This window comes from Oncorhynchus gorbuscha, unplaced genomic scaffold (genome assembly GCF_021184085.1).
Source record: "Oncorhynchus gorbuscha isolate QuinsamMale2020 ecotype Even-year unplaced genomic scaffold, OgorEven_v1.0 Un_scaffold_1054, whole genome shotgun sequence".
Classification (NCBI taxonomy): Eukaryota; Metazoa; Chordata; class Actinopteri; order Salmoniformes; family Salmonidae; genus Oncorhynchus; species Oncorhynchus gorbuscha.
Genome location: NW_025745954.1, coordinates 191,617 through 218,055, shown reverse-complemented (window position 1 = coordinate 218,055; position 26,439 = coordinate 191,617). Strand labels below are relative to the sequence as shown.

Here is a 26,439-nt window from a genome sequence, read left to right as displayed (position 1 = left end):
CCCTTACAAAACAAACTGCAGTTAGAGTGTAGTAGCGTAGCCTAGTGGTTAGAGCGTTGGACTAGTAACCGGAAGGTTGCGAGTTCAAACCCCCGAGCTGACAAGGTACAAATCTGTCGTTCTGCCCCTGAACAGGCAGTTAACCCGCTGTTCCCAGGCCGTCATTGAAAATAAGAATATGTTCTTAACTGACTTGCCTGGTTAAATAAAGGTAAAATAAATAAATAAAATAGTACACAGCAGTTATTCTGCAATTACTGCGTCCAAAATACCACAGTCGACTACAGATTCTGCACTTATATAAACTGCAATGTTTTATGTCGGGGTTAAATGATAAAATAACACAATGATTTCCATTAACGTATTTCATCTGATGCATGTTTACATGCACCTTATTTCACAGCGCTCATCTGCCGCCACCCGGTGGATATTCGACGCAGTTAATCGTGTCGTGCTGAACTGGGAAAACGTTCATGTGTCACTTCCGGTTCGTCCTCATCGAAAGAAATGGCGGACATGGACGAACTGTTCGGGAGTGATGGGGACAGTGACAACGAACAAAGAGGTGAAGTTAGCCATCAAAATGCTGTTCCGAAAAGTTAGCTAAACACGTCTAAAGTTACGCTAGATGAATAGCTTTATGCAGTTACAGCTAGTAAGTTAGCTAATGTGATCTAGCTAAGGCCGGTTGGCTGATGCTAGCGAAGCTAACGGTAAGTGGCTAACAAGTAGCTAACGTTAGTAAAGAGGACCTTTGAGAATATCCATCAACAACCTATCTAGAACAAAATAGCCAGTACATACTTGGTCCAGCACATTAACGTTAGCTAGCTAACTATCTGCTCCCCCATGGGGCGTGCGTCGCTAACGTTAGTATTTGTGTTTATTTCACATGCATGTACATTTCCCTCTGCTGAAAGCTAACGTGTGTGTGTGTGTGTGTGTGTGTGTGTGTGTGTGTGTGTGTGTGTGTGTGTGTGTGTGTGTGTGTGTGTGTGTGTGTGTGTGCAGTGGTCTCAGCAGTGGCGTCTGGCTCTGGTTCAGGTTCTGAATCTGAGCCGGAGATGCCCCGGTCCCGTTCCCATAGTAACGCCTCGGGCAGCGACAGCGGGAGAGATGATGATGATGGACAAGATGGGGGAAAGCCCAACACCAAGGTGAGGTCCAGTTGTTTCAGTACATACACACACACACACAGGAAACACTCTTAACCACAATAATGACATGGTATAACTCTATGAACCAGGAGCTGTTTGGGGATGACAGTGAAGAGGAACGCCAAAGCCGACACAGCGACAACCAATCAAACCTGTCGGAACGCTCAGGAAACCAGTCGGATGCCAGCATGCACTCGGAGCCCGAGGACAATGACCAGTCAGACGCGGAGCAGCACAGTGGGTCAGAGAGAGGGCACCGGGAGGAAGAGGAGGAAGATGGAGATCGAAGGTCAGAGGCAGGCAGTCCAGTATCGGAGGTGGGGAGCCCCAGGTCTGGGAGGGGCAGTGCTCGCTCTGAGAAGAGGTGAGGAGGAATGATTATGGAATGGTTTTATATAGGCTAGTGCTTTTTCATCTGTTATTGAAAGCACTTTGAGTGAAAACAAATTTCATTGGAATGTACATAATGTGTAATAACTTGTTTTCCTGCCAGTATCCATAGCGACCCCGGCACCCCCCACTCGGCTCCCGGCACCCCCCACTCAGCTCCCGGCACCCCCACTCGGGCACCCCACTGCCCCGGCACCCCCACTCGGCTCCCGGCACCCCACTCCCCGGCACCCTCACTCTGCTCCCGGCACCCCCACTCGGCTCCCGGCACCCCCACTCGGCTCCCGGCACCCCCACTGCGCCCGGCACCCCCACTCTGCGCCCGGCACCCCCACTCTGCGCCTGGCACCCCCACTCCGCGCCCGGCACCCCCTGTCAGACCCCGGCACCCCCATGTCAGACCCCGGAACCCCTGTCAGACCCTGGCACCCCCACTCAGGGCCCGGCACCCCCACTCAGGGCCCGGAACCCCCACTCAGATGGGGAGGGGTCAGGCAAGGAGAACCAATCAGATGATGAAAAGTGGGGAGGAGGGGCTAAGAGTGACCAATCAGAGGATGAGGAAGAGGAGGAGAAGAAGCAGCACCAATCGGACGAAGAGCGAGAGAATTCTGATGAGGACGGGGCGGGGCACAGGAGCAGGAAGAAGTCAGGTATTGAAGAAAGTGTGTGTGTGTGTGTGTGTGGTCTGAAGGACCTTCCTCTAGCCACTCACTAGATCAGCCTTGGAGTTTGAAAAGAAAACTGTAGCAACCTTCAGCAACATTGGCTTTTCTCTTGTATTAATGTACTCTATCAAATCAAATCAAATCAAATTTATTTATATAGCCCTTTATCTCAAAGTATGATACTGTTGTATCACATCCTATATGCCATTGGTTGCTGCTGTGCCCTTGAACAAGGCACTTAACCCCACACAGCAGCTGTTCCCTGTGAACCCAGTCTGGCAGCTCCTTACCACTAAAAACCTCTACACAGCGCATTGGGAAAGTATTTAGACCCTTGGCTTTTTCCACATTTTGTTACATTACAGCCTTATTCAAAATGGATTAAATAATTTTCTGTCATCAATCTACACACAATAACCCATAATGACAAAAAAAACTGAAATATTATATTTACATAAGTATTCAGACCCTTTACACAGTACTTTGTGGCAGCACCTTTGGCAGCGATTACAGCCATGAGTCTTCTTGGGTACGACGCTACAAGCTTGTCACACCTGTATTTGAGGAGTTTCTCCCATTATTCTCTGCAGATCCTCCCAAGCTCTATCGTGTTGGTTGCGGAGCATCGCTGCACAGCTTTTTCAGGTCTCTCCAGAGATGTTGGATTGGGTTCATGTCCGGGCTTTGGCTGGGCCCCTCAAGGACATTCAGAAACTTGTCCCAAAGTCACTCCTCCGTTGTCTTGGCTGTGTGCTTAGGGATGTTGTCCTGTTAGAAGGTGAACCTTCGCCCAGGCTGAGGTCCTGAGCACTTTGGAGCACGTACTTTGCTCCATTCATCTTTTCCTCGATCCTAGTCAGTCTCCCAGTCCCTGCCGCTGAAAAACATCCCCACAGCATGATGCTGCCACCCTAATGCTTCACCGTAGGGATGGTGCCAGGTTTCATCCAGACGTGACACTTGGCATTCAGGCCAAAGAGTTCAATCTTGGTTTCATCAAACCAGAAAATATTTTTTCTCATGGTCTAAAAGTCCTTTAGGTGCCTTTGGCAAACTCCAAGTGGGCTCTCATGTGCCTTTACCTAGGAGTGGCTTCTGTCTGGCCACTACCATAAAGGCTTGATTGGTGAAGTGCTGTAGAGTTGGTTGTCCTGGAAGGTTCTCCAATCTCCACCGAGGAACTCTGGAGCTCTGCCAGAGTGACCATTGGATTCTTGGTCACCTCTCTGACCAACGCCCCTTCTCCCCCGACTGCTCAGTTTGGCCGGGCGGCCAGCTCTAGGAAGAATCTTGGTGGTTCCAAACTTCTTCCATTTAAGAATGATGGAGGCCACTGTGTTCTTGGGGACCTTCAATGCTGCAGAATGATGGAGGCCACTGTGTTCTTGGGGACCTTCAATGCTGCAGAATGATGGAGGCCACTGTGTTCTTGGGGACCTTCAATGCTGCAGAATGATGGAGGCCACTGTGTTCTTGGGGACCTTCAATGCTGCAGAATGATGGAGGCCACTGTGTTCTTGGGGACCTTCAATGCTGCAGAATGATGGAGGCCACTGTGTTCTTGGGGACCTTAAATGCTGCAGAATGATGGAGGCCACTGTGTTCTTGGGGACCTTAAATGCTGCAGAATGATGGAGGCCACTGTGTTCTTGGGGACCTTAAATGCTTCAGAATGATGGAGGCATTTTTTTTGGTACCCTTCCCCCAGATCTGTACCTCGATACAATCCTGTCAAAATAATTTAATCAATTTTAGAGTAAGACTGTAACGTAACAAAATGTGGAAAAAGTCAAGGGGTCTGAATACTTTCAGAATGCCCTGTATGTTGATGTGTCTCCTTTCAGAGGGCTTGGGTTAAAAGGAAGTAACATTTCGATTGGACCTTGTGTGTAATTGACCAGTAAAATGATCTTTAATCTTTGTTTGAGCAATGACTGGAAGTCTACAGGAGAATTATAATAATTAAATGATGTGTGTGTGTGTGCTTCAGAGTCTGCGAAGGGCAGTGACAGCGAGGATGACTTCGTCGGACGGAAGAACAAGAAGATGGCGTCTGCCTCGGACTCTGACAGCGATGTTGGAGCCAAGAAGAAGATGGCGGCGTCTGGCTCAGATTCTGACAGCGACGTTGGAGCCAAGAAGAAGATGGCGGCGTCTGGCTCAGACTCTGACAGCGACGTTGGAGCCAAGAAGAAGATGGCGGCGTCTGGCTCAGACTCTGACAGCGACGTTGGAGCCAAGAAGAAGATGGCGGCGTCTGGCTCAGACTCTGACAGCGACGTTGGAGCCAAGAAGAAGGGTAAAGGTAAACCTAGATCTGAAGGCTGGTTGCAAAAATAACTTTCCCAGAAATCCTGGTTGGAGGATTCCGGATTTCCTGCTTATCCCCGCCTGAATCCAGGAGTCTTCCAACCGGGAATTCTGGAAAACTTGGGCATTTAGAAACATGCAACCCTAATCTGAAGAGTCCTATAGGAGGTCTCCTCAACACATACTAGAGGAGAAGATCCCTCCTGGTGTAGGCTTACCGGTATATATCATATATACCAGGGATCATCAACTAGATTCAGCTAGTGGTCAGAGAATCCCCTAGTGGGTCAGGAGAATCCCTAGTGGGTCAGGAGAATCCCCTAGTGGGTCAGGAGAATCCCCTAGTGGGTCAGGAGAATCCCCTAGTGGGGCAGGAGAATCCCCTAGTGGGGCAGGAGAATCCCCTAGTGGGGCAGGAGAATCCCCTAGTGGGTCAGAGAATCCCCTCGTGGTCAGAGAACGCTATTGTCTGTTCTGCAAATAGTTTGTCAGAGACTCTAAAATGTTTGCAATGCGCTCGTTAGCATTTAGCTAGCATTCACTATGGGATTTCACATGTACTTATTAGCATTGGTAGCCTCCATATTGCAGAGGCTCAGTGGGGTTTGAAAACAGCGCCCCTTGTGTTCAGTGCCGGTATTACTGAATATCCCAGGACCCGGTCGGTATGAAGGCATAACAGTCTGGATACCACCCAAGCCGACTCCGATGCACTTTGAGGAGGCGGAGGGGTCAGGTATAATCCCTCCATGTTCCACTCCTACCTGTTACGGGTCAAAGGTTAGGGTTCAGGACTCCTCTTTCTCCATCTCTTCCTCAGGTAAGAAGCCAGCAGCAGACGACCTGTTTGGAGAGGCAGACGACATCTCATCAGACAGTGATGCTGAGAAACCTCCCACTCCAGGACAACCCCTGGTGAGACACACTTAACCACCCTACTCCAGGACAACCCCTGGTGAGACACACTTTACTCCCCTCCCCCACTCCAGAACAACCCCTGGTGAGACACACTTTGCCCCCCCCCCCCACTCCAGAACAACCCCTGGTGAGAGACACTTTGTGTCTCTCTCTCTGTGTGTGTGTGTCTCTCTCTGTGTGTGTGTGTGTCTCTCTCTGTGTGTGTGTGTGTCTCTCTCTGTGTGTGTGTGTGTCTCTCTCTGTGTGTGTGTGTGTGTGTCTCTCTCTGTGTGTGTGTGTGTGTGTCTCTCTCTGTGTGTGTGTGTGTGTGTGTCTCTCTCTGTGTGTGTGTGTGTGTCTCTCTCTGTGTGTGTGTGTGTCTCTCTGTGTGTGTGTGTGTGTCTCTCTCTGTGTGTGTGTGTGTCTCTCTCTGTGTGTGTGTGTGTGTGTCTCTCTCTGTGTGTGTGTGTGTGTGTCTCTCACTGTGTGTGTGTGTGTGTGTGTGTGTGTGTGTGTGTGTGTGTGTGTGTGTGTGTGTGTGTGTGTGTGTGTGTGTGTGTGTGTGTGTGTGTGTGTGTGTGTGTGTGTGTGTGTGTTTCTCTCCCCCAGGACCAAGAGGATGGTATGGAAGGGGAGCAGGCTGAGGAGGAGCCCGTCCCAGAGACTCGTATCGAGGTGGAGATTCCTAAAGTCAGCACTGATCTAGGATCAGACCTCTACTTCGTCAAACTACCCAACTTCCTCTCCGTTGAGCCCAGGTTAGACTCACCCCAGATGGTCCCAGTTCACTTACTGACCCTCCCCCTGACCCTAGACCCTGACCCCTAACTCTGACCCTCCTCCTGACCCTAGACCCTGACCCCTAACTCTGACCTTCCCCCGGACCCTAGACCCTGACCCCTAACTCTGACCTTCCCCTGAGCATTCCATGTTTTCGGGTGTGAAGGGTCTGGATAGGTAGAAGCAGTGTCTTCTCTCTGAACTCTGTGTCTGATGTGATGTGTGTGTTCCTCTCTGTTCAGACCCTTTGACTCCCAGTACTATGAAGATGAGTTTGAGGATGAGGAGATGTTGGATGAAGAGGGACGGACCAGGCTCAAACTGAAGGTGTGTGTGTGCTCAGTTCTTGCCCTGTGTGTGTGATGTGATGTGACAGTATTGTGTGTGATGTGATGTGACAGTATTGTGTGTGTTGTGATGTGACAGTATTGTGTGTGTTGTGATGTGACAGTATTGTGTGTGTTGTGATGTGACAGTGTTGTGTATTGATGTGACAGTGTTGTGTATTGATGTGACAGTGTTGTGTATTGATGTGACAGTGTTGTGTATTGATGTGACAGCGTTGTGTATTGATGTGACAGCGTTGTGTATTGATGTGGCAGTGTTGTGTATTGATGTGGCAGTGTTGTGTATTGATGTGGCAGTGTTGTGTATTGATGTGGCAGTGTTGTGTATTGATGTGGCAGTGTTGTGTATTGATGTGGCAGTGTTTTGATGTGACAGTGTTGTGTATTGATGTGACAGTGTTTTGATGTGACAGTGTTGTGTGTTGATGTGACAGTGTTTTGATGTGACAGTGTATTGATGTGGCAGTGTTGTGTATTGATGTGGCAGTGTTGTGTTTTGATGTGACAGTGTTGTGTGTTGATGTGACAGTGTGTTGATGTGACAGTGTTGTGTATTGATGTGGCAGTGTTGTGTATTGATGTGACAGTGTTTTGATGTGACAGTGTTGTGTGTTGATGTGACAGTGTTGTGTGTTGATGTGACAGTGTTGTGTGTTGATGTGACAGTGTTGTGTGTTGATGTGACAGTGTTGTGTGTTGATGTGACAGTGTTGTGTATTGATGGGACAGTGTTGTGTGTTGATGTGACAGTGTTGTGTGTTGATGTGACAGTGTTGTGAGTTGATGTGACAGTGTTTGTGTTGATGTGACAGTGTTGTGAGTTGATGTGGCAGTGTTGTGTTTTGATGTGGCAGTGTTTTGATGTGACAGTGTTGTGTATTGATGTGACAGTGTTTTGATGTGACAGTGTTGTGAGTTGATGTGACAGTGTTTGGCTGTGACAGTGTTTGGATGTGACAGTGTTGTGTATTGATGTGACAGTGTTTTGATGTGACAGTGTTTTGATGTGACAGTGTATTGATGTGACAGTGTTTTGATGTGACAGTGTTTTGATGTGACAGTGTTGTGTGTTGATGTGACAGTGTTGTGTGTTGATGTGACAGTGTTGTGTGTTGATGTGACAGTGTTGTGAGTTGATGTGACAGTGTTGTGTGTTGATGTGACAGTGTTGTGTATTGATGTGACAGTGTTGTGTATTGATGTGACAGCGTTGTGTATTGATGTGACAGCGTTGTGTATTGATGTGACAGCGTTGTGTGTTGATGTGACAGCGTTGTGTATTGATGGGACAGCGTTGTGTATTGATGGGACAGTGTTGTGTATTGATGTGACAGCGTTGTGTATTGATGTGACAGCGTTGTGTATTGATGTGACAGCGTTGTGTGTTGATGTGACAGCGTTGTGTATTGATGGGACAGTGTTGTGTATTGATGGGACAGTGTTGTGTGTTGATGGGACAGTGTTGTGTGTTGATGGGACAGTGTTGTGTGTTGATGGGACAGTGTTGTGTGTTGATGGGACAGTGTTGTGTGTTGATGTGACAGTGTTGTGTGTTGATGTGACAGTGTTGTGTGTTGATGTGACAGTGTTGTGTGTTGATGTGACAGTGTTGTGTGTTGATGTGACAGTGTTGTGTGTTGATGTGACAGTGTTGTGTGTTGATGTGACAGTGTTGTGTGTTGATGTGACAGTGTTGTGTGTTGATGTGACAGTGTTGTGTGTTGATGGGACAGTGTTGTGTATTGATGTGACAGTGTATTAATGTGACAGTGTTGTGTGTGTGATGGGACAGTGTTGTGTGTGTGATGGGACAGTGTTGTGTGTGTGATGGGACAGTGTTGTGTGTGTGATGGGACAGTGTTGTGTGTGTGATGGGACAGTGTTGTGTGTGTGATGGGACAGTGATGTGTGTGTGATGGGACAGTGATGTGTGTGATGGGACAGTGATGTGTTCTGAGTGATGTAACAGTGTTCTGAGTGATGTAACAGTGTTCTGAGTGATGTAACAGTGTTCTGAGTGATGTAACAGTGTTCTGAGTGATGTAACAGTGTTCTGAGTGATGTAACAGTGTTCTGAGTGATGTAACAGTGTTCTGAGTGATGTAACAGTGTTGTGATGTAACAGTGTTCTGTGTTCAGGTTGAGAATACTATCCGGTGGAGAGCCAAGAAAGACGAGGAGGGGAACGAGAGCAGAGAGAGTAACGCCCGCATCGTCAAGTGGTCTGACGGCAGGTCAACACACACACACACACACACACACACACACACACACACACACACACACACACACACACACACACACACACACACACACACACACACACACACACACACACACACACACACACACAAGATCCTCAGAGGGCTAGATGAAGAGGAGTAACGCTGGGACAGCTGATGAAGAGGAGTAACGCTGGGACAGCTGACGGAGAGGGGTAACGCTGGACTCCTGACGAATAGGAGTAACGCTGGACTCCTGACGAATAGGAGTAACGCTGGACTCCTGACGAAGAGGAGTAACGCTGGACTCCTGACGAAGAGGAGTAACGCTGGACTCCTGACGAAGAGGAGTAACGCTGGACTCCTGACGAAGAGGAGTAACGCTGGACTCCTGACGAAGAGGAGTAACGCTGGACTCCTGACGAAGAGGAGTAACGCTGGACTCTGACGAAGAGGAGTAACGCTGGACTCCTGACGAAGAGGAGTAACGCTGGACTCCTGACGAAGAGGAGTAACGCTGGACTCCTGAGGAAGAGGAGTAATGCTGGACTCCTGACGAAGAGGAGTAACGCTGGACTCCTGAGGAAGAGGAGTAACGCTGGACTCCTGATGATTGTGTTTGAAATAATTAATACATTGATTTACAATGGGGAAATGTGTGTTTACATGTGTATGTATCTGTGGATGTGTTCTGTCTCCACAGTATGTCTCTCCACCTGGGTAACGAGGTGTTTTGATGTGTCCTGTCTCCACAGTATGTCTCTCCACCTGGGTAACGAGGTGTTTGATGTGTATAAAGCTCCTCTCCAAGGAGACCACAACCACCTGTTCATCAGACAAGGAACTGGACTACAGGGACAGGCTGTGTTCAAGACCAAACTCACCTTCAGGTAACACTGTCTATACACACACACACACACACTGTATGTAGGCACACACCTTGCTCTTTGTCTGAACCCCAACCCAAAGCTCTGACAGACATCATGCACCGAATACAGGAACACATTCCGCCCAGATGGAATAGTGAACAACAACACAGTATCTAAGCTGAGCTCCGTCCAGATGGAATAGTGAACAACACAGTATCTAAGCTGAGCTCCATCCAGATGGAATAGTAAACAACAACACAGTATCTAAACTGAGCTCCCTCCAGATGGAATAGTAAACAACAACACAGTATCTAAACTGAGCTCCCTCCAGATGGAATAGTAAACAACAACACAGTATCCTAAGCTGAGCTCCGTCCAGATGGAATAGTGAACAACAACACAGTATCTAAGCTGAGCTCCGTCCAGATGGAATAGTAAACAACAACACAGTATCTAAGCTGAGCTCCGTCCAGATGGAATAGTGAACAACACAGTATCTAAGCTGAGCTCCCTCCAGATGGAATAGTGAACAACAACACAGTATCTAAGCTGAGCTCCCTCCAGATGGAATAGTGAACAACAACACAGTATTTAAGCTGAGCTCCCTCCAGATGGAATAGTGAACAACAACACAGTATCTAAGCTGAGCTCCCTCCAGATGGAATAGTGAACAACAACACAGTATTTAAGCTGAGCTCCCTCCAGATGGAATAGTGAACAACAAAACAGTATCTAATCTGAGAAGGGGACTTGTTTTGGTACAGTATTACAATAGGTGACTTGTTTTGGTACAGTATTACAATAGAACGGGACTTGTTTTGGTTCAGTATTAGAATGGGACTTGTTTTGCTACAGTATTACAATAGAATGGGACTTGTTTTGGTACAGTATTACAATAGAATGGGACTTGTTTTGGTACAGTATTACAATAGAATGGGACTTGTTTTGGTACAGTATTACAATAGAAGGGGACTTGTTTTGGTACAGTATTAGAAGGGGACTTGTTTTGGTTCAGTATTAGAACGGGACTTGTTTTGGTACAGTATTAGAACGGGACTTGTTTTGGTACAGTATTACAATAGAATGGGACTTGTTTTGGTACAGTATTACAATAGAAGGGGACTTGTTTTGGTACAGTATTAGAAGGGGACTTGTTTTGGTACAGTATTACAATAGAAGGGGACTTGTTTTGGTACAGTATTACAATAGGTGACTTGTTTTGGTACAGTATTACAATAGAAGGGGACTTGTTTTGGTACAGTATTACAATAGAACAGGACTTGTTTTGGTACAGTATTACAATAGAAGGTGACTTGTTTTGGTACAGTATTAGAATAGAAGGGGACTTGTTTTGGTACAGTATTACAATAGAAGGGGACTTGTTTTGGTACAGTATTACAATAGAATGGGACTTGTTTTGGTACAGTATTACAATAGAATGGGACTTGTTTTGGTACAGTACTACAATAGAATGGGACTTGTTTTGGTACAGTATTACAATAGAATGGGACTTGTTTTGGTACAGTATTACAATAGAATGGGACTTGTTTTGGTACAGTATTACAATAGAATGGGACTTGTTTTGGTACAGTACTACAATAGAATGGGACTTGTTTTGGTACAGTATTAGAATGGGACTTGTTTTGGTACAGTACTACAATAGAATGGGACTTGTTTTGGTACAGTATTAGAATGGGACTTGTTTTGGTACAGTATTACAATAGAATGGGACTTGTTTTGGTACAGTATTACAATAGAATGGGACTTGTTTTGGTACAGTATTACAATAGAATGGGACTTGTTTTGGTACAGTATTACAATAGAATGGGACTTGTTTTGGTACAGTACTACAATAGAATGGGACTTGTTTTGGTACAGTATTAGAATGGGACTTGTTTTGGTACAGTATTACAATAGGTGACTTGTTTTGGTACAGTATTAGAATAGAATGGGACTTGTTTTGGTACAGTATTACAATAGAATGGGACTTGTTTTGGTACAGTATTACAATAGGTGACTTGTTTTGGTACAGTATTACAATAGAATGGGACTTGATTTGGTACAGTATTAGAATAGAATGGGACTTGTTTTGGTACAGTATTACAATAGAACGGGACTTGTTTTGGTACAGTATTAGAATAGAAGGGGACTTGTTTTGGTACAGTATTACAATAGAAGGGGACTTGTTTTGGTACAGTATTACAATAGAATGGGACTTGTTTTGGTACAGTATTACAATAGAATGGGACTTGTTTTGGTACAGTACTACAATAGAATGGGACTTGTTTTGGTACAGTATTACAATAGAATGGGACTTGTTTTGGTACAGTATTACAATAGAATGGGACTTGTTTTGGTACAGTATTACAATAGAATGGGACTTGTTTTGGTACAGTACTACAATAGAATGGGACTTGTTTTGGTACAGTATTACAATAGGTGACTTGTTTTGGTACAGTATTACAATAGGTGACTTGTTTTGGTACAGTATTAGAATAGAATGGGACTTGTTTTGGTACAGTATTACAATAGAATGGGACTTGTTTTGGTACAGTATTACAATAGGTGACTTGTTTTGGTACAGTATTACAATAGAATGGGACTTGATTTGGTACAGTATTAGAATAGAATGGGACTTGTTTTGGTACAGTATTACAATAGAACGGGACTTGTTTTGGTACAGTATTAGAATAGAAGGGGACTTGTTTTGGTACAGTATTACAATAGAAGGGGACTTGTTTTGGTACAGTATTACAATAGAAGGGGACTTGTTTTGGTACAGTATTACAATAGAAGGGGACTTGTTTTGGTACAGTATTAGAAGGGGACTTGTTTTGGTACAGTATTAGAAGGGGACTTGCTTTGGTACAGTATTACAATAGAATGGGACTTGCTTTGGTACAGTATTACAATAGAATGGGACTTGTTTTGGTACAGTATTACAATAGAAGGGGACTTGTTTTGGTACAGTATTAGAAGGGGACTTGTTTTGGTACAGTATTAGAAGGGGACTTGCTTTGGTACAGTATTACAATAGAATGGGACTTGCTTTGGTACAGTATTACAATAGAACGGGACTTGTTTTGGTACAGTATTACAATAGAAGGGGACTTGTTTTGGTACAGTATTACAATAGAATGGGACTTGCTTTGGTACAGTATTACAATAGAACGGGACTTGTTTTGGTACAGTATTACAATAGAAGGGGACTTGTTTTGGTACAGTATTAGAAGGGGACTTGTTTTGGTACAGTATTAGAAGGGGACTTGTTTTGGTACAGTATTACAATAGAATGGGACTTGTTTTGGTACAGTATTACAATAGAAGGGGACTTGTTTTGGTACAGTATTACAATAGAAGGGGACTTGTTTTGGTACAGTATTACAATAGAAGGGGACTTGTTTTGGTACAGTATTACAATAGAATGGGACTTGTTTTGGTACAGTATTACAATAGAATGGGACTTGTTTTGGTACAGTATTACAATAGAAGGGGACTTGTTTTGGTACAGTATTACAATAGAAGGGGACTTGTTTTGGTACAGTATTACAATAGAAGGGGACTTGTTTTGGTACAGTATTACAATAGAATGGGACTTGTTTTGGTACAGTATTACAATAGAATGGGACTTGTTTTGGTTCAGTATTAGAATGGGACTTGTTTTGGTACAGTATTACAATAGAAGGGGACTTGTTTTGGTACAGTATTACAATAGAAGGGGACTTGTTTTGCTACAGTATTAGAATAGAATGGGACTTGTTTTGGTACAGTATTAGAATAGAATGGGACTAGTTTTGGTACAGTATTACAATAGAATGGGACTTGTTTTGGGACAGTATTAGAATAGAATGGGACTTGTTTTGGTACAGTATTAGAATGGGACTTGTTTTGGTACAGTATTACAATAGAAGGGGACTTGTTTTGCTACAGTATTAGAATAGAATGGGACTTGTTTTGGTACAGTATTAGAATGGGACTTGTTTTGGTACAGTATTACAATAGAAGGGGACTTGTTTTGGTACAGTATTACAATAGAATGGGACTTGCTTTGGTACAGTATTACAATAGAATGGGACTTGTTTTGGGACAGTATTAGAATGGGACTTGTTTTGGTACAGTATTAGAATGGGACTTGATTTGGTACAGTATTACAATAGAATGGGACTTGTTTTGGTACAGTATTACAATAGAATGGGACTTGTTTTGGTACAGTATTAGAATGGGACTTGTTTTGGTACAGTATTACAATAGAATGGGACTTGTTTTGGTACAGTATTACAATAGAAGGGGACTTGTTTTGGTACAGTTATGAGACGCTGTTCCTCTTTCAGTGTAAAGGAACAAACATGAATGTCTGATTTGAGATATAAAGCTGTTATTGCGTGTTTTCTCTCCAGACCCCACTCCACAGACAGCGCCACCCACAGGAAGATGACCCTGTCTCTGGCTGACCGCTGCTCGAAGACCCAGAAGATCAGAATACTGCCCATGGCTGGACGAGACCCCGAGTCTCAACGCAACGAGATGATCAAGGTGACACACGCTGGACTGTGTCATTTCATATAGGATGTCATGAAATAAGGTTATGAGATGTGTGGTGTAATGTTAGCAGAACTACACGCAACAAAAATATTAACGCAAAAAAATGCAACGATTTTAAAAGATTTTACTGAGTTACAGTTCATATAAGTAAATCAGTCAATTGAAATAAATGCATTAGGCCCTAATCTATGGATTTCACATGACTGGGAATACAGATATGCATCTGTTGGTCACAGATACCTTCGATAAAGAGAACCAGTCAGTATCTGGTGTGACCATCTGCCTCATGCAGCGCGACACATCTCCTTCACATAGAGTTGATCAGGCTGTTGATTGTGGCCTGTGGAATGTTGTCCCACTCCTCTTCAATGGCTGTGTGAAGTTGCTGGATATTGGCTGGGAACTGGAACACGCTGTCGTATATGTTGATCCAGAGCATCCCAAAAATGCTCAATGGGTGACGTGTCTGAGTATGTAGGCCATGGAAGAACTGGGAAATGTCCAGCTTCCAGGAACTGTGTACAGATCCTTGTGACATGGGGCTGTGCTTTATCATTCTGAATTATGAGGTGATGGCGGCGGATGAACGCCACGACAATGAACCTCAGGATCTCGTCACGGTGTCTCTGCATTCAGATTTCCATTGATTGAAAATGCAATTGTGTTCGTTGTTCATAGTTTATGCCTGCCCCCATACCATCCTGGTGTGTGTCCTCTGTTCACAACGTTGACATCAGCAAACCGCTGGCCCACACAACACCACACACGCTGTCTGCCATCTGCCTGGTACAGCTGAACCTCCTGTGTGCCATCTGCCTGGTACAGCTGAACCTCCTGTGTGCCATCTGCCTGGTACAGCTGAAACTCCTGTGTGCCATCTGCCTGGTACAGCTGAAACTCCTGTGTGCCATCTGCCTGGTACAGCTGAAACTCCTGTGTGCCATCTGCCTGGTACAGCTGAAACTCCTGTGTGCCATCTGCCTGGTACAGTTGAAACTCCTGTGTATCAAGGGGAGCATTCGTTCCACTGAAGTCGGTTACAACTGAACTGCAGTCAAGTCAAGACCCCGGTGAGGATGACGAACACTCAGATGAGCTTCCCGAGACGGTTTCTGACCGTTTGTACAGAACTGTTGTACAAACCCACAGTTTCAACAGTTTGTCTGCGTGGCAGGTTTCAGACGATCCCGCAGGTGAAGAAGTCTGATGAGAAGGTCCTGGGCTGGTGCGGTTGTAAGACCGGTTGGACGTACTGCCAAATTCTCTAAGACGATGTTACAGAGGTGCTTGATGGTAGAGAAATTAACATCAAATTCTCAGGACATTCCTGCAGTCAGAATGCCAATTTCCCTTAAAACTTGAGACATCTGTGTCGTTGTATTATGTGGCAAAACTGCACATTTTAGATTGGCCTTTTATTGTCCCCCAGCACAAGGTGCACCTGTGTAATTATCATGCTGTTTAACCAGCTTCCTGATATTCCACACCTGTCAGGTGGATGGATTATCTTGGCAAAAGAGAAATTCTCACTAACAGGGATATAAACACGTTTGTGGACAACATTTGAGAGATATAAGCTTTTTGTGAATCTGAACATTTCTTTAATCATTTATATCATCAGCTCATGTAAAAATGTGGGACTAACACTTTACATGTTAAGGTTTATATTTTTGTTCAGTTTAATAACGACAGTCTGGAGACGAGACAGACTTTCTGTTGCTTCTAGAAGCACTGACTGGGCTTCTGTTGCTGATTACAGTCTACTATATTTTCTCAGAACATTTCAAATAGACAGGACGACGCCTTATCTCATTTGAGGGGTTAAAATGTTGACCCGTCTCCCCCCTACAGAAAGAGGAGGAGCGTCTGCGTGCGTCTATCCGTCGTGAGGGACAACAGCGGCGGATGAGAGAGAAGCAGCACCAACGAGGGCTGAGCGCCGGTTACCTGGAGCCCGATCGCTATGACGACGATGAGGAGGGGGACGAGTCTGTCAGCCTGGCCGCCATCAAGAGCAAATACAAGGGAGGAGGAGGAGGGGGGCTGAGGGGTGAGGACACACACACCATATCTAAACAGACACATCCAGATCAAATACAAGGGAGGAGGAGGAGGAGGAGGGCTGAGGGGTGAGGACACACACCATATCTAAACAGACACATCCAGATCAAATACAAGGGAGGAGGAGGAGGAGGAGGAGGGCTGAGGGGTGAGGACACACACACCATATCTAAACAGACACATCCAGATCAAATACAAGGGAGGAGGAGGAGGAGGAGGGCTGAGGACACACACACCATATCTAAACAGACACATCCAGATCAAATACAAGGGAGGAGGAGGAGGAGGAGGAGGAGGGCTGAGGAGACAGCGAAAGTGTTTGTATTTGCTCATTTTAATGTGTTCTCTCCCCTCCTATCTTCTGTCCCCCTCCTCTCCTCTCTTCCATCTCTTCTCTTCCGTCTTCCGTCCCCCTCCTCTCCTCCGTCCCCCTCTCCTCCGTCCCCCTCCTCTCCTCTCTCCATATAGAGGAGCGTGCTCGGATCTACTCGTCTGACAGTGATGAGGGTTCTGATGATGATAAAGCCCAGAGACTGCTCAAGGCCAAGAAACTAGACTCTGACGAGGTGAGACACACACACAGGTGTTAGTACAGTGAGAGAATGGAGAGATGACAGAGGGTGCAGTACTACGATCTACCAGCAGGAGGCATTGTGAATCACTACATATAGGAATCTAGTTCAGCTAACAAAGCACGTTGAGGCAGATCTGAAGTGAGTCAAATCACATTTTTCCTGTCTTTCTCCCCCTCTTTCTTCTCCCCTTTTTCTCCCCCCTCTTTCTTTTCTCCCCCCTCTTTCTTTTCACCCCCTCTTTCTTTTCTCCCCCTCTTTCTTTTCTCCCCCTCTTTCTTTCTCCCCCTCTTTCTTTCTCCCCCTCTTTCTTTTCTCCCCCTTTCTTTTCTCCCCTTTCTTTTCTCCCCCTCTTTCTTTCTCCCCCTCTTTCTTTTCTCCCCCTCTTTCTTTTCTCCCCCTCTTTCTTTTCTCCCCCTCTTTCTTTTCTCCCCCTCTTTCTTTTCTCCCCCTCTTTCTTTTCTCCCCCTCTTTCTTTTCTCCCCCTCTTTCTTTTCTCCCCCTCTTTCTTCTCCCCTTTTTCTCCCCCCTCTTTCTTTTTTCCCCTCTCTGTAGGAAGGGGAGAGTTCAGGGAAGAGGAAGGCTGAGGAGGATGAGGAGGAGGAGGTGGAACCCAAGAAGGCAAAGAAATACGTCATCAGCGACGAAGAGGAGGAGGAGGAAGATGATGAATGATGTCATGTTGTTGATCACACCACTGTATTATCAGTGTGTTGTTATATCCAGTGCGTTGCGATGTAGACCTAAACGTTTCATTTGTAGTTTGTATATTTTTTAATGATCACTGTGTGTGTGAGAGAGAGGGAGAGCTCTGTACAGCTGTAGGAATAAAGACCAGATGAACTAAGTGTTTATCTCAATGACCAAACCTCAGTCTCTTTGTTATGATTATTTTTAAAGTTCTGTTTTTGTATTGAGATGTCCATTTTCTACTGGAGGTTAAAGATGGAGAGTTGAGGGGGGGGGGGGACTGTCTGGGGGGATGGACTGTTAGACCTCTTCACTAACAGTACTGTTCAATCCATCTGGCACAGCAGAGAGAGAAGTAATGGAGGGGTGGAGGATGAGGAGAGGTAGGAGAGGAGAAAGGAGGATGAGGATGGGTAAGAAAGGAGAGAGGGGGGGTTAGGGTTAGTGACCCGTCTTTGTGAACATCTCATACTCCTCACGTCCTTTCGTCTCCTCAAAACCAATTGGATCAGAAATGGGTTTTGAGAGAGAGAGGAGGACAATGGGAGGCTGGTTAGTGATTGTTGCACCAGACACTCTGATACAGCCTCATATACACAGGGCCCATTCAACCCTACACTCTGACACACAGCCTCATATACACAGGGCCCATTCAACCCTACACTCTGACACACAGCCTCATATACACAGGGCCCATTCAATCCTACACTCTGACACAGCCTCATATACACAGGGCCCATTCAACCCTACACTCTGACACACAGCCTCATATACACAGGGCCCATTCAACCCTACACTCTGACACAGCCTCATATACACAGGGCCCATTCAACCCTACACTCTGACACACAGCCTCATATACACAGGGCCCATTCAACCCTACACTCTGACACAGCCTCATATACACAGGGCACATTCAACCCTACACTCTGACACACAGCCTCATATACACAGGGCCCATTCAACCCTACACTCTGACACACAGCCTCATATACACAGGGCCCATTCAACCCTACACTCTGACACACAGCCTCATATACACAGGGCACATTCAACCATACAAGTTGAAGTTTTAACGTCACCTGCACAAATACAGTGAAATGCCTTTTTCTTACCAACTCTGACATCAACAATGTAGTACTAAAAATAACAAGGTAGAAAGAAAAACGCCAGAAAGCAGAAAACAAGAAGAAGAGGAGGAAGTAAGAAGCTTTATACAGGGTCAGTTCCAATACCATATTTACAATGTGCAGGGATACTGGAGTGATAGAGGTTGACACACTACATGGCCAAAAGTATGTGGACACCCCTTCAAATTAGTGGATTAGACTATTTCAGACACACCTGTTGCTGTCAGGTGTATACAATCTAGCACACAGCCATGCAATCTCCATAGACAAACATTGTCAGTTAAATGGCCTGTACTGAAAAGCTCAGTGACTTTCAACGTGGCACCGTCATAGGATGCCACCTTTCTATCAAGTCAGTTCGTCAAATGTCTTTTCCTGCAAGAGCTGCTCCGATAAACTGTAAGTGCTGTTATTGTGAAGTGGAAACGTCTAGGAGAAACAACGGCTCAGCTGCAAAGTGGTAGGCCACACAAGCTCACAGAACAGGACAGCTGAGTGCTGAAGCGCGTAAAAATGGTCTGTCCTCGTTTGCAACGCTCACTACCACGTTCCAAACATCACATCCAAAATGTGAGTGTGTAGAGTCCTGTCAGTGTGTAGAGTCCTGTCAGTGTGTTGGGTCCTGTCAGTGTGTAGAGTCCTGTCAGTGTGTTGGGTGTGTAGAGTCCTGTCAGTGTGTAGAGTCCTGTCAGTGTGTAGAGTCCTGTCGGTGTGTAGAGTCCTGTCGGTGTGTAGAGTCCTGTCGGTGTGTAGAGTCCTGTCGGTGTGTAGAGTCCTGTCGGTGTGTAGAGTCCTGTCGGTGTGTAGAGTCCTGTCGGTGTGTAGAGTCCTGTCAGTGTGTTGAGTCCTGTCAGTGTGTAGAGTCCTGTCAGTGTGTAGAGTCCTGTCAGTGTGTAGAGTCCTGTCAGTGTGTAGAGTCCTGTCAGTGTGTTGGGTCCTGTCAGTGTGTAGAGTCCTGTCAGTGTGTTGGGTCCTGTCAGTGTGTAGAGTCCTATCAGTGTGTAGAGTCCTGTCAGTGTGTAGAGTCCTGTCAGTGTGTAGAGTCCTGTCAGTGTGTAGAGTCCTGTCAGTGTGTAGAGTCCTGTCAGTGTGTTGGGTCCTGTCAGTGTGTAGAGTCCTGTCAGTGTGTTGGGTGTGTAGAGTCCTGTCAGTGTGTAGAGTCCTGTCAGTGTGTAGAGTCCTGTCAGTGTGTTGGGTGTGTAGAGTCCTGTCAGTGTGTAGAGTCCTGTCAGTGTGTTGGGTCCTGTCAGTGTACATAGAGACAGTGCCATTGTTGGGACACGTTTACACACACACACACACGGGTCATTACTGTTCTCTCAGAGAGTGTCCTCAAGTTACCCACCGGCCACACCACACATTGTATATTCATACACACGGGGCAAGAACAGCCCTGTGCGCACAGAGAGAGAGCAGCCCCAGCCAGACAGAACCGGTCGTAGATAATCAGAACACAGAGCAGTAAAAAGGTAACTAGGAGATTAAAGCGTTGTTACGTAAAATGACCCTGTTGTTTTCCCCTAGACAACAGCAGCCCTGTTCCACACAGACACACACACACTGCAACACACACACACACACACACTGCAACACACACACCCACACTGCAACACTAACACAGACACTGCATGCTTCTTAGTGGCTCAGCCTGATTAGGCTCAGAGCATGTGTTTGTTTGTGTGTGTGTGTCTCTCTCTCTCTCTCTCTCTCTCTCTCTCTCTCTGTCTGTCTGTCTGTCTGTCTGTCTGTCTGTCTGTCTGTCTGTCTGTCTGTCTGTCTGTCTGTCTGTCTGTCTGTCTGTCTGTCTGTCTGTCTGTCTGTCTGTCTGTCTGTCTGTCTGTCTGTCTGTCTGTCTGTCTGTCTGTCTGTCTGTCTGTCTGTCTGTCTGTCTGTCTGTCTGTCTGTCTGTCTGTCTGTCTGTCTGTCTGTCTGTCTGTCTGTCTGTCTGTCTGTCTGTCTGTCTGTCTGTCTGTCTGTCTGTCTGTCTGTCTGTCTGTCTGTCTGTCTGTCTGTCTGTCTGTCTGTCTGTCTGTCTGTCTGTCTGTCTGTCTGTCTGTGTCTCTCTCGCTGTGTGTGTGTGTGTTAAGTCTCTCTCTCTCTGTCATTCTATCTACACAGACTGTTGCCCTTTCTCACTGTCTCCATGTCCCCCCTCTTCTGTTCTCCCTCCCCCCCCACTCTACCCCTCCCCTCTCTCTCTGCCCCCTCTTCTGTTCTCCCTCTCCCTCCCCCTCTCTCTGCCCCCCCCACTCTACCCCTCCCCTCTCTCTCTGCCCCCTCATCTGTTCTCCCTCTCCCTCCCCTCTCTCTGCCCCCCACTCTACCCCTCCCTCTCTCTCTGCCCCCTCATCTGTTCTCCCTCTCCCTCCCCTCTCTCTGCCCCCCCCCCACTCTACCCCTCCCTCTCTCTCTGCCCCCTCATCTGTTCTCCCTCTCCCTCCCCTCTCTCTGCCCCCCTCCACTCTACCCTCCCCTCTCTCTCTGGCCCTCATCTGTTCTCCCTCTCCCTCCCCTCTCTGCCCCCCCCACTCTACCCCTCCCCTCTCTCTCTGCCCCTCATCTGTTCTCCCTCTCCCTCCCCTCTCTCTGCCCCCCCACTCTACCCCTCCCCTCTCTGCCCCCTCATCTGTTCTCCCTCTCCTCCCCTCTCTGCCCCCCCCACTCTACCCCCCCTCTCTCTGCCCCCTCATCTGTTCTCCCTCTCCTCCCCTCTCTCTGCCCCCCCACTCTACCCCTCCCCTCTCTCTCTGCCCCCTCATCTGTTCTCCCTCTCCTCTCTCTGCCCCCCCACTCTATCCCTCCCCTCCTCGCTATCCCCACTCCTTTCTCTTTCTAGGTCTTGTATAACAAGCTAATAAATTACATAGAAACCTAATACTCAGCACTCACCAGGGTGTACACACACACACATACTTTAATTCCATTCAAAGGGCTTTATTGGCATTGGCAACATATGCTACATGACCAAAAGTCGAACATCTTGTTCCAAAATCATGGGCATTAACTGCCTCCACTATAGCAGCCTCCAATCTTCCGGAAAGGCTTTCCACTAGATGTTGGAACAAGGGCTTGATTCCATTCAGCAACAAAAGCCTTAGTGAGGTCGTACACTGATGTTGGGTGATTAGGCCTGGCTAGCAGTCAGCGTTCCACTTCATCCCAAAGGTGTTCGATGGGGTTGAGATCAGGGCTCTGTGCAGGCCAGTCAAGTTCTTCCACACCGATCTCGACAAACCATTTCTGTATGGACCTCGCTTTGTGCTGTCGTGTCTTTGGCATCATTAAACTGAAGACTTAGTTTATCAAATCAATTCTCTGTAATTATTATTACGTGATAAACTAATCAGGTAAATGTAATTAACTAGGAAGTAGGGGCACCAAGGAAAATATTCAGATTACAAAGTTAGAATTTTCCTAAAATAACTTTCAGATATTTTAATATCTGGTCAATTAGTCTTATAATTAATGAATTCTTCTTTACCTCACGTTAGTCTCATTCCAAACGTCGTAAATTGTTGGTTATCTGCACAAACCCAGTCTTCACTATGAATCATACATCAATTGTTTTAAATAATTAATTAACTAACTAAACAATCCCAGAAATGCAGAAACAAACAAACAGTAGATAGTTACAAGGAAATGATAGTGGAGTTTCCCTAGTGGGATAAACAGGCATCGCGGCTTGGTGGACAAAAGGGAAGTGGGGTTCGACTGAGATAACAGACACTACAAAGTTGATAAATATAACAATTGAAATGCTAATCCTTTGCACATGAACTCACTCATTCGGGGATAATTGCAATCATTATATATATTTACGCTCAGTGTGTCGTCGGGGATCTCTGTTGAAAAGTTTGTTTCTGTTGGAGAGTTTGTCCGCTCTCTCTCTCGGTCTGCCGTGGTTAGAATGGATAGTTCAGAGTAATATTCAGCAATGTTGTTATCGAATAGATGTTTCGACGGTTGTCGGCCTTCGCATTCACGGGTACATAATTCCTAGCTGCAGACAAGTAATTAGTATCAAATATTTGTTCTTATTCTGTCGGTATCGATAGTCTCAGAGTTTAACCACGTGGTATGGTTAAGATCTCAGCAATCTACTAAAACCTTAGCCCTCTCGGGTATCGAGGTAAGATGGTCTCTACTAAAACCTTAGCCCTCTCGGGTATCGAGGTAAGATGGTCTCTACTAAAACCTTAGCCCTCTCGGGTATCGAGGTAAGATGGTCTCTACTAAAACCTTAGCCCTCTCGGGTATCGAGGTAAGATGGTCTCTACTAAAACCTTAGCCCTCTCGGGTATCGAGGTAAGATGGTCTCTACTAAAACCTTAGCCCTCTCGGGTATCGAGGTAAGATGGTCTCTACTAAAACCTTAGCCCTCTCGGGTATCGAGGTAAGATGGTCTCTACTAAAACCTTAGCCCTCTCGGGTATTGAGGTAAGATGGTCTCTACTAAAACCTTAGCCCTCTCGGGTATCGAGGTAAGATGGTCTCTACTAAAACCTTAGCCCTCTTGGGTAACGAGGTAAGATGGTCTCTACTAAAACCTTAGCCCTCTCGGGTATCGAGGTAAGATGGTCTCTACTAAAACCTTAGCCCTCTCGGGTATCGAGGTAAGATGGTCTCTACTAAAACCTTAGCCCTCTCGGGTATCGAGGTAAGAAGGTCTCTACTAAAACCTTAGCCCTCTCGGGTATCGAGGTAAGATGGTCTCTACTAAAACCTTAGCCCTCTCGGGTATCGAGGTAAGATGGTCTCTACTAAAACCTTAGCCCTCTCGGGTATCGAGGTAAGATGGTCTCTACTAAAACCTTAGCCCTCTCGGGTATCGAGGTAAGATGGTCTCTACTAAAACCTTAGCCCTCTCGGGTATCGAGGTAAGATGGTCTCTACTAAAACCTTAGCCCTCTCGGGTATCGAGGTAAGATGGTCTCTACTAAAACCTTAGCCCTCTCGGGTATCGAGGTAAGATGGTCTCTACTAAAACCTTAGCCCTCTCGGGTATTGAGGTAAGATGGTCTCTACTAAAACCTTAGCCCTCTCGGGTATCGAGGTAAGATGGTCTCTACTAAAACCTTAGCCCTCTTGGGTATCGAGGTAAGATGGTCTCTACTAAAACCTTAGCCCTCTCGGGTATCGAGGTAAGATGGTCTCTACTAAAACCTTAGCCCTCTCGGGTATCGAGGTAAGATGGTCTCTACTAAAACCTGTTGGAAGCACAGAATTGTCTAGAATCAAATCAAATCTAATCAAATGTATTTATATAGCCTTCTCACATCAGCTGATATCTCAAAGTGCTGTACAGAAACCCAGCCTAAAACCCTAAACAACAAGCAATGCAGGTGTAGAAGCACGGTGGCTAGGAAAAACTCCCTAGAAAGGCCAAAACCTAGGAAGAAACCTAGAGAGGATCCAGGCTTTGAGGGGTGGCCAGTCCTCTTCTGGCTGTTCCGGGTAGAGATTATAACAGAACATGGCCAAGATGTTCAAATGTTCACAAATGACCAGCATGGTCAAATAATAATAATCACAGTAGTTGTCGAGGGTGCAACAGGTCAGCATCACAGGAGTAAATGTCGGTTGGCTTTTCATAGCCGATCATTAAGAGTATCTCTACCGCTCCTGCTGTCTCTAGAGAGTTGAAAACAGCAAGTCTGGGACAGGTAGCACGTCCGGTGAACAGGTCAGGGTTCCATAGCCGCAGGCAGAACAGTTGAAACTGGAGCAGCAGCACGGCCAGGTGGACTGGGGACAGCAAGAAGTCATCATCAAATCAAATGTATTTATATAGCCCTTCGTACATGAGCTGATATCTCAAAGTGCTGTACAGAAACCCAGCCTAAAACCACAAACAGCAAGCAATGCAGGTGTAGATGTAACGGTTCTCTTCTATCTCCTCCTCTGACGAAGAGGTGGAACAAGGATCGGACCAAAATGCAGCGTGATGATGATTCATGATATTTTAATGAAGGAAAAAACTATACATGAAGAAACTACAAAATAAGGAAAAATGAAAACCGAAACAGCTCTATCTGGTGCAAACACAAAGAAAGGAACAATCACCCACAAAACACTCAAAGAATATGGCTGCCTAAATATGGTTCCCAATCAGAGACAATGATACACACCTGCCTCTGATTGAGAACCACTCCAGACAGCCATAGACTTTGCTAGATAACCGCACTAAGCCACACACCCAACACCCCACAAAACCCCAAGACAAAACACACCACAATAAACCCATGTCACACCCTGGCCTAACCAAATAAATGAAGACAAACACAATATATTACAACCAGGGCGTGACAGAACCCCCCCCCCCCCTAAGGTGCGGACTCCCGGACACACAGCAAAACAATAGGGGAGGGTCCGGTTGGGCGTCTGTCCATGGTGGCGGCTCCGGTGCGGGACGTGGACTCCACTCAATCTATGTCTTAGTCCCTCCTCCTCACGTCCTAGGATAGTCCACCCTCGCCGCCGACCATGGCCTCGTAGTCTTCACCCAGAACCCCACTGGACTGAGGGGCAGCTCGGGACTGAGGGGCAGCTCGGGACTGAGGGGCAGCTCGGGACTGAGGGGCAGCACGGGACCGAGAGGCAGCTCGGCACCGAGGGGAAGCTCGGCACCGAGAGGAAGCCCGGCACCGAGAGGAAGCCCGGCACCGAGAGGAAGCCCGGCACCGAGAGGAACCCCGGCACCGAGAGGAACCCCAGCACCGAGAGGAAGCCCAGCACTGAGAGGAAGCCCAGCACTGAGAGGAAACTCAGCACTGAGAGGAAGCTCAGGCAGGTAGTTGGCTCCGGCAGATCCTGGCTGGCGGATCTGGAAGAGTTTGGCTGACTGGCAGATCTGGAAGATTCTGGCTGACTGGCAGATCTGGAAGAGTCTGGCTGACTGGCAGATCTGGAAGAGTCTGGCGGATCTGGAAGAGTCTGGCTGATTGGCGGATCTGGAAGAGTCTGGCTGACTGGCAGATCTGGAAGAGTCTGGCTGACTGGCAGATCTGGAAGAGTCTGGCGGATCTGGAAGAGTCTGGCTGATTGGCGGATCTGGAAGAGTCTGGCTGACTGGCGGATCTGGAAGAGTCTGGCTGACTGGCGGATCCTGGCCGACTGATGGATCTGGCTGCTCCATGCTGACTGGCGGCTCTGGCTGCTCCACGATGACTGGCGGCTCTGGCTGCTCCATGTAGGCTGACAGCTCTGGCGGCTTTTTACAGACCGGCAGCTCTGGCAGCTCCGTGCAGACTGGCAGCTCCTTGCAGACTGGCAGCTCCTTGCAGACTGGCAGCTCCTTGCAGACTGGCTGCTCCATGCAGACTGGCAGCTCTGGCTGCTCCATGCAGACTGGCAGCTCTGGCTGCTCCATGCAGACTGGCATCTCTGGCTGCTCCATGCAGACTGGCAGCTCCTTGCAGACTGGCAGCTCCTTGCAGACTGGCAGCTCCTTGCAGACTGGCTGCTCCATGCAGACTGACAGCTCTGGCTGCTCCATGCAGACTGGCAGCTCTGGCTGCTCCATGCAGACTGGCAGCTCTGGCTGCTCCATGCAGACTGGCAGCTCTGGCTGCTCCATGCAGGCTGGCATATCTGGCTGCGCTGAACAGGCAGGAGACTCCAGCAGCGCTGTAGAGGAGGAAGGCTCTGGCTGCGCTGAACAGGTGGGAGACTCCGGCAGCGCTGGAGAGGCGAGGCACACTGTAGGCCTGATGCGTGGTGCTGGCACTGGTGGGACTGGGCCGAGAACACGCACAGGAAGCCTGGTGCGGGGAGCTGCCACCGGAGGGCTGGTGCGTGAAGGTGG

At 47.0% G+C, this 26,439-nt stretch overlaps 1 protein-coding gene across 1 annotated transcript; it reads left to right on the top strand.

The window, feature by feature from the left end:
- Window positions 1-475: 475 nt before the first annotated feature.
- On the top strand, window positions 476-17,683 carry LOC124021114 (RNA polymerase-associated protein LEO1-like). Its single transcript, XM_046336443.1, is given in 16 exon segments — window positions 476-565; window positions 1,012-1,157; window positions 1,247-1,521; window positions 1,651-1,760; window positions 1,912-2,011; window positions 2,013-2,200; window positions 4,206-4,520; window positions 5,346-5,440; window positions 6,032-6,180; window positions 6,445-6,529; window positions 8,689-8,783; window positions 9,527-9,661; window positions 14,038-14,173; window positions 16,034-16,232; window positions 16,712-16,809; window positions 17,371-17,683. Coding segments are annotated over 16 exon segments (2,304 nt in total). The 5' UTR covers window positions 476-507; the 3' UTR covers window positions 17,491-17,683.
- Window positions 17,684-26,439: the final 8,756 nt, after the last annotated feature.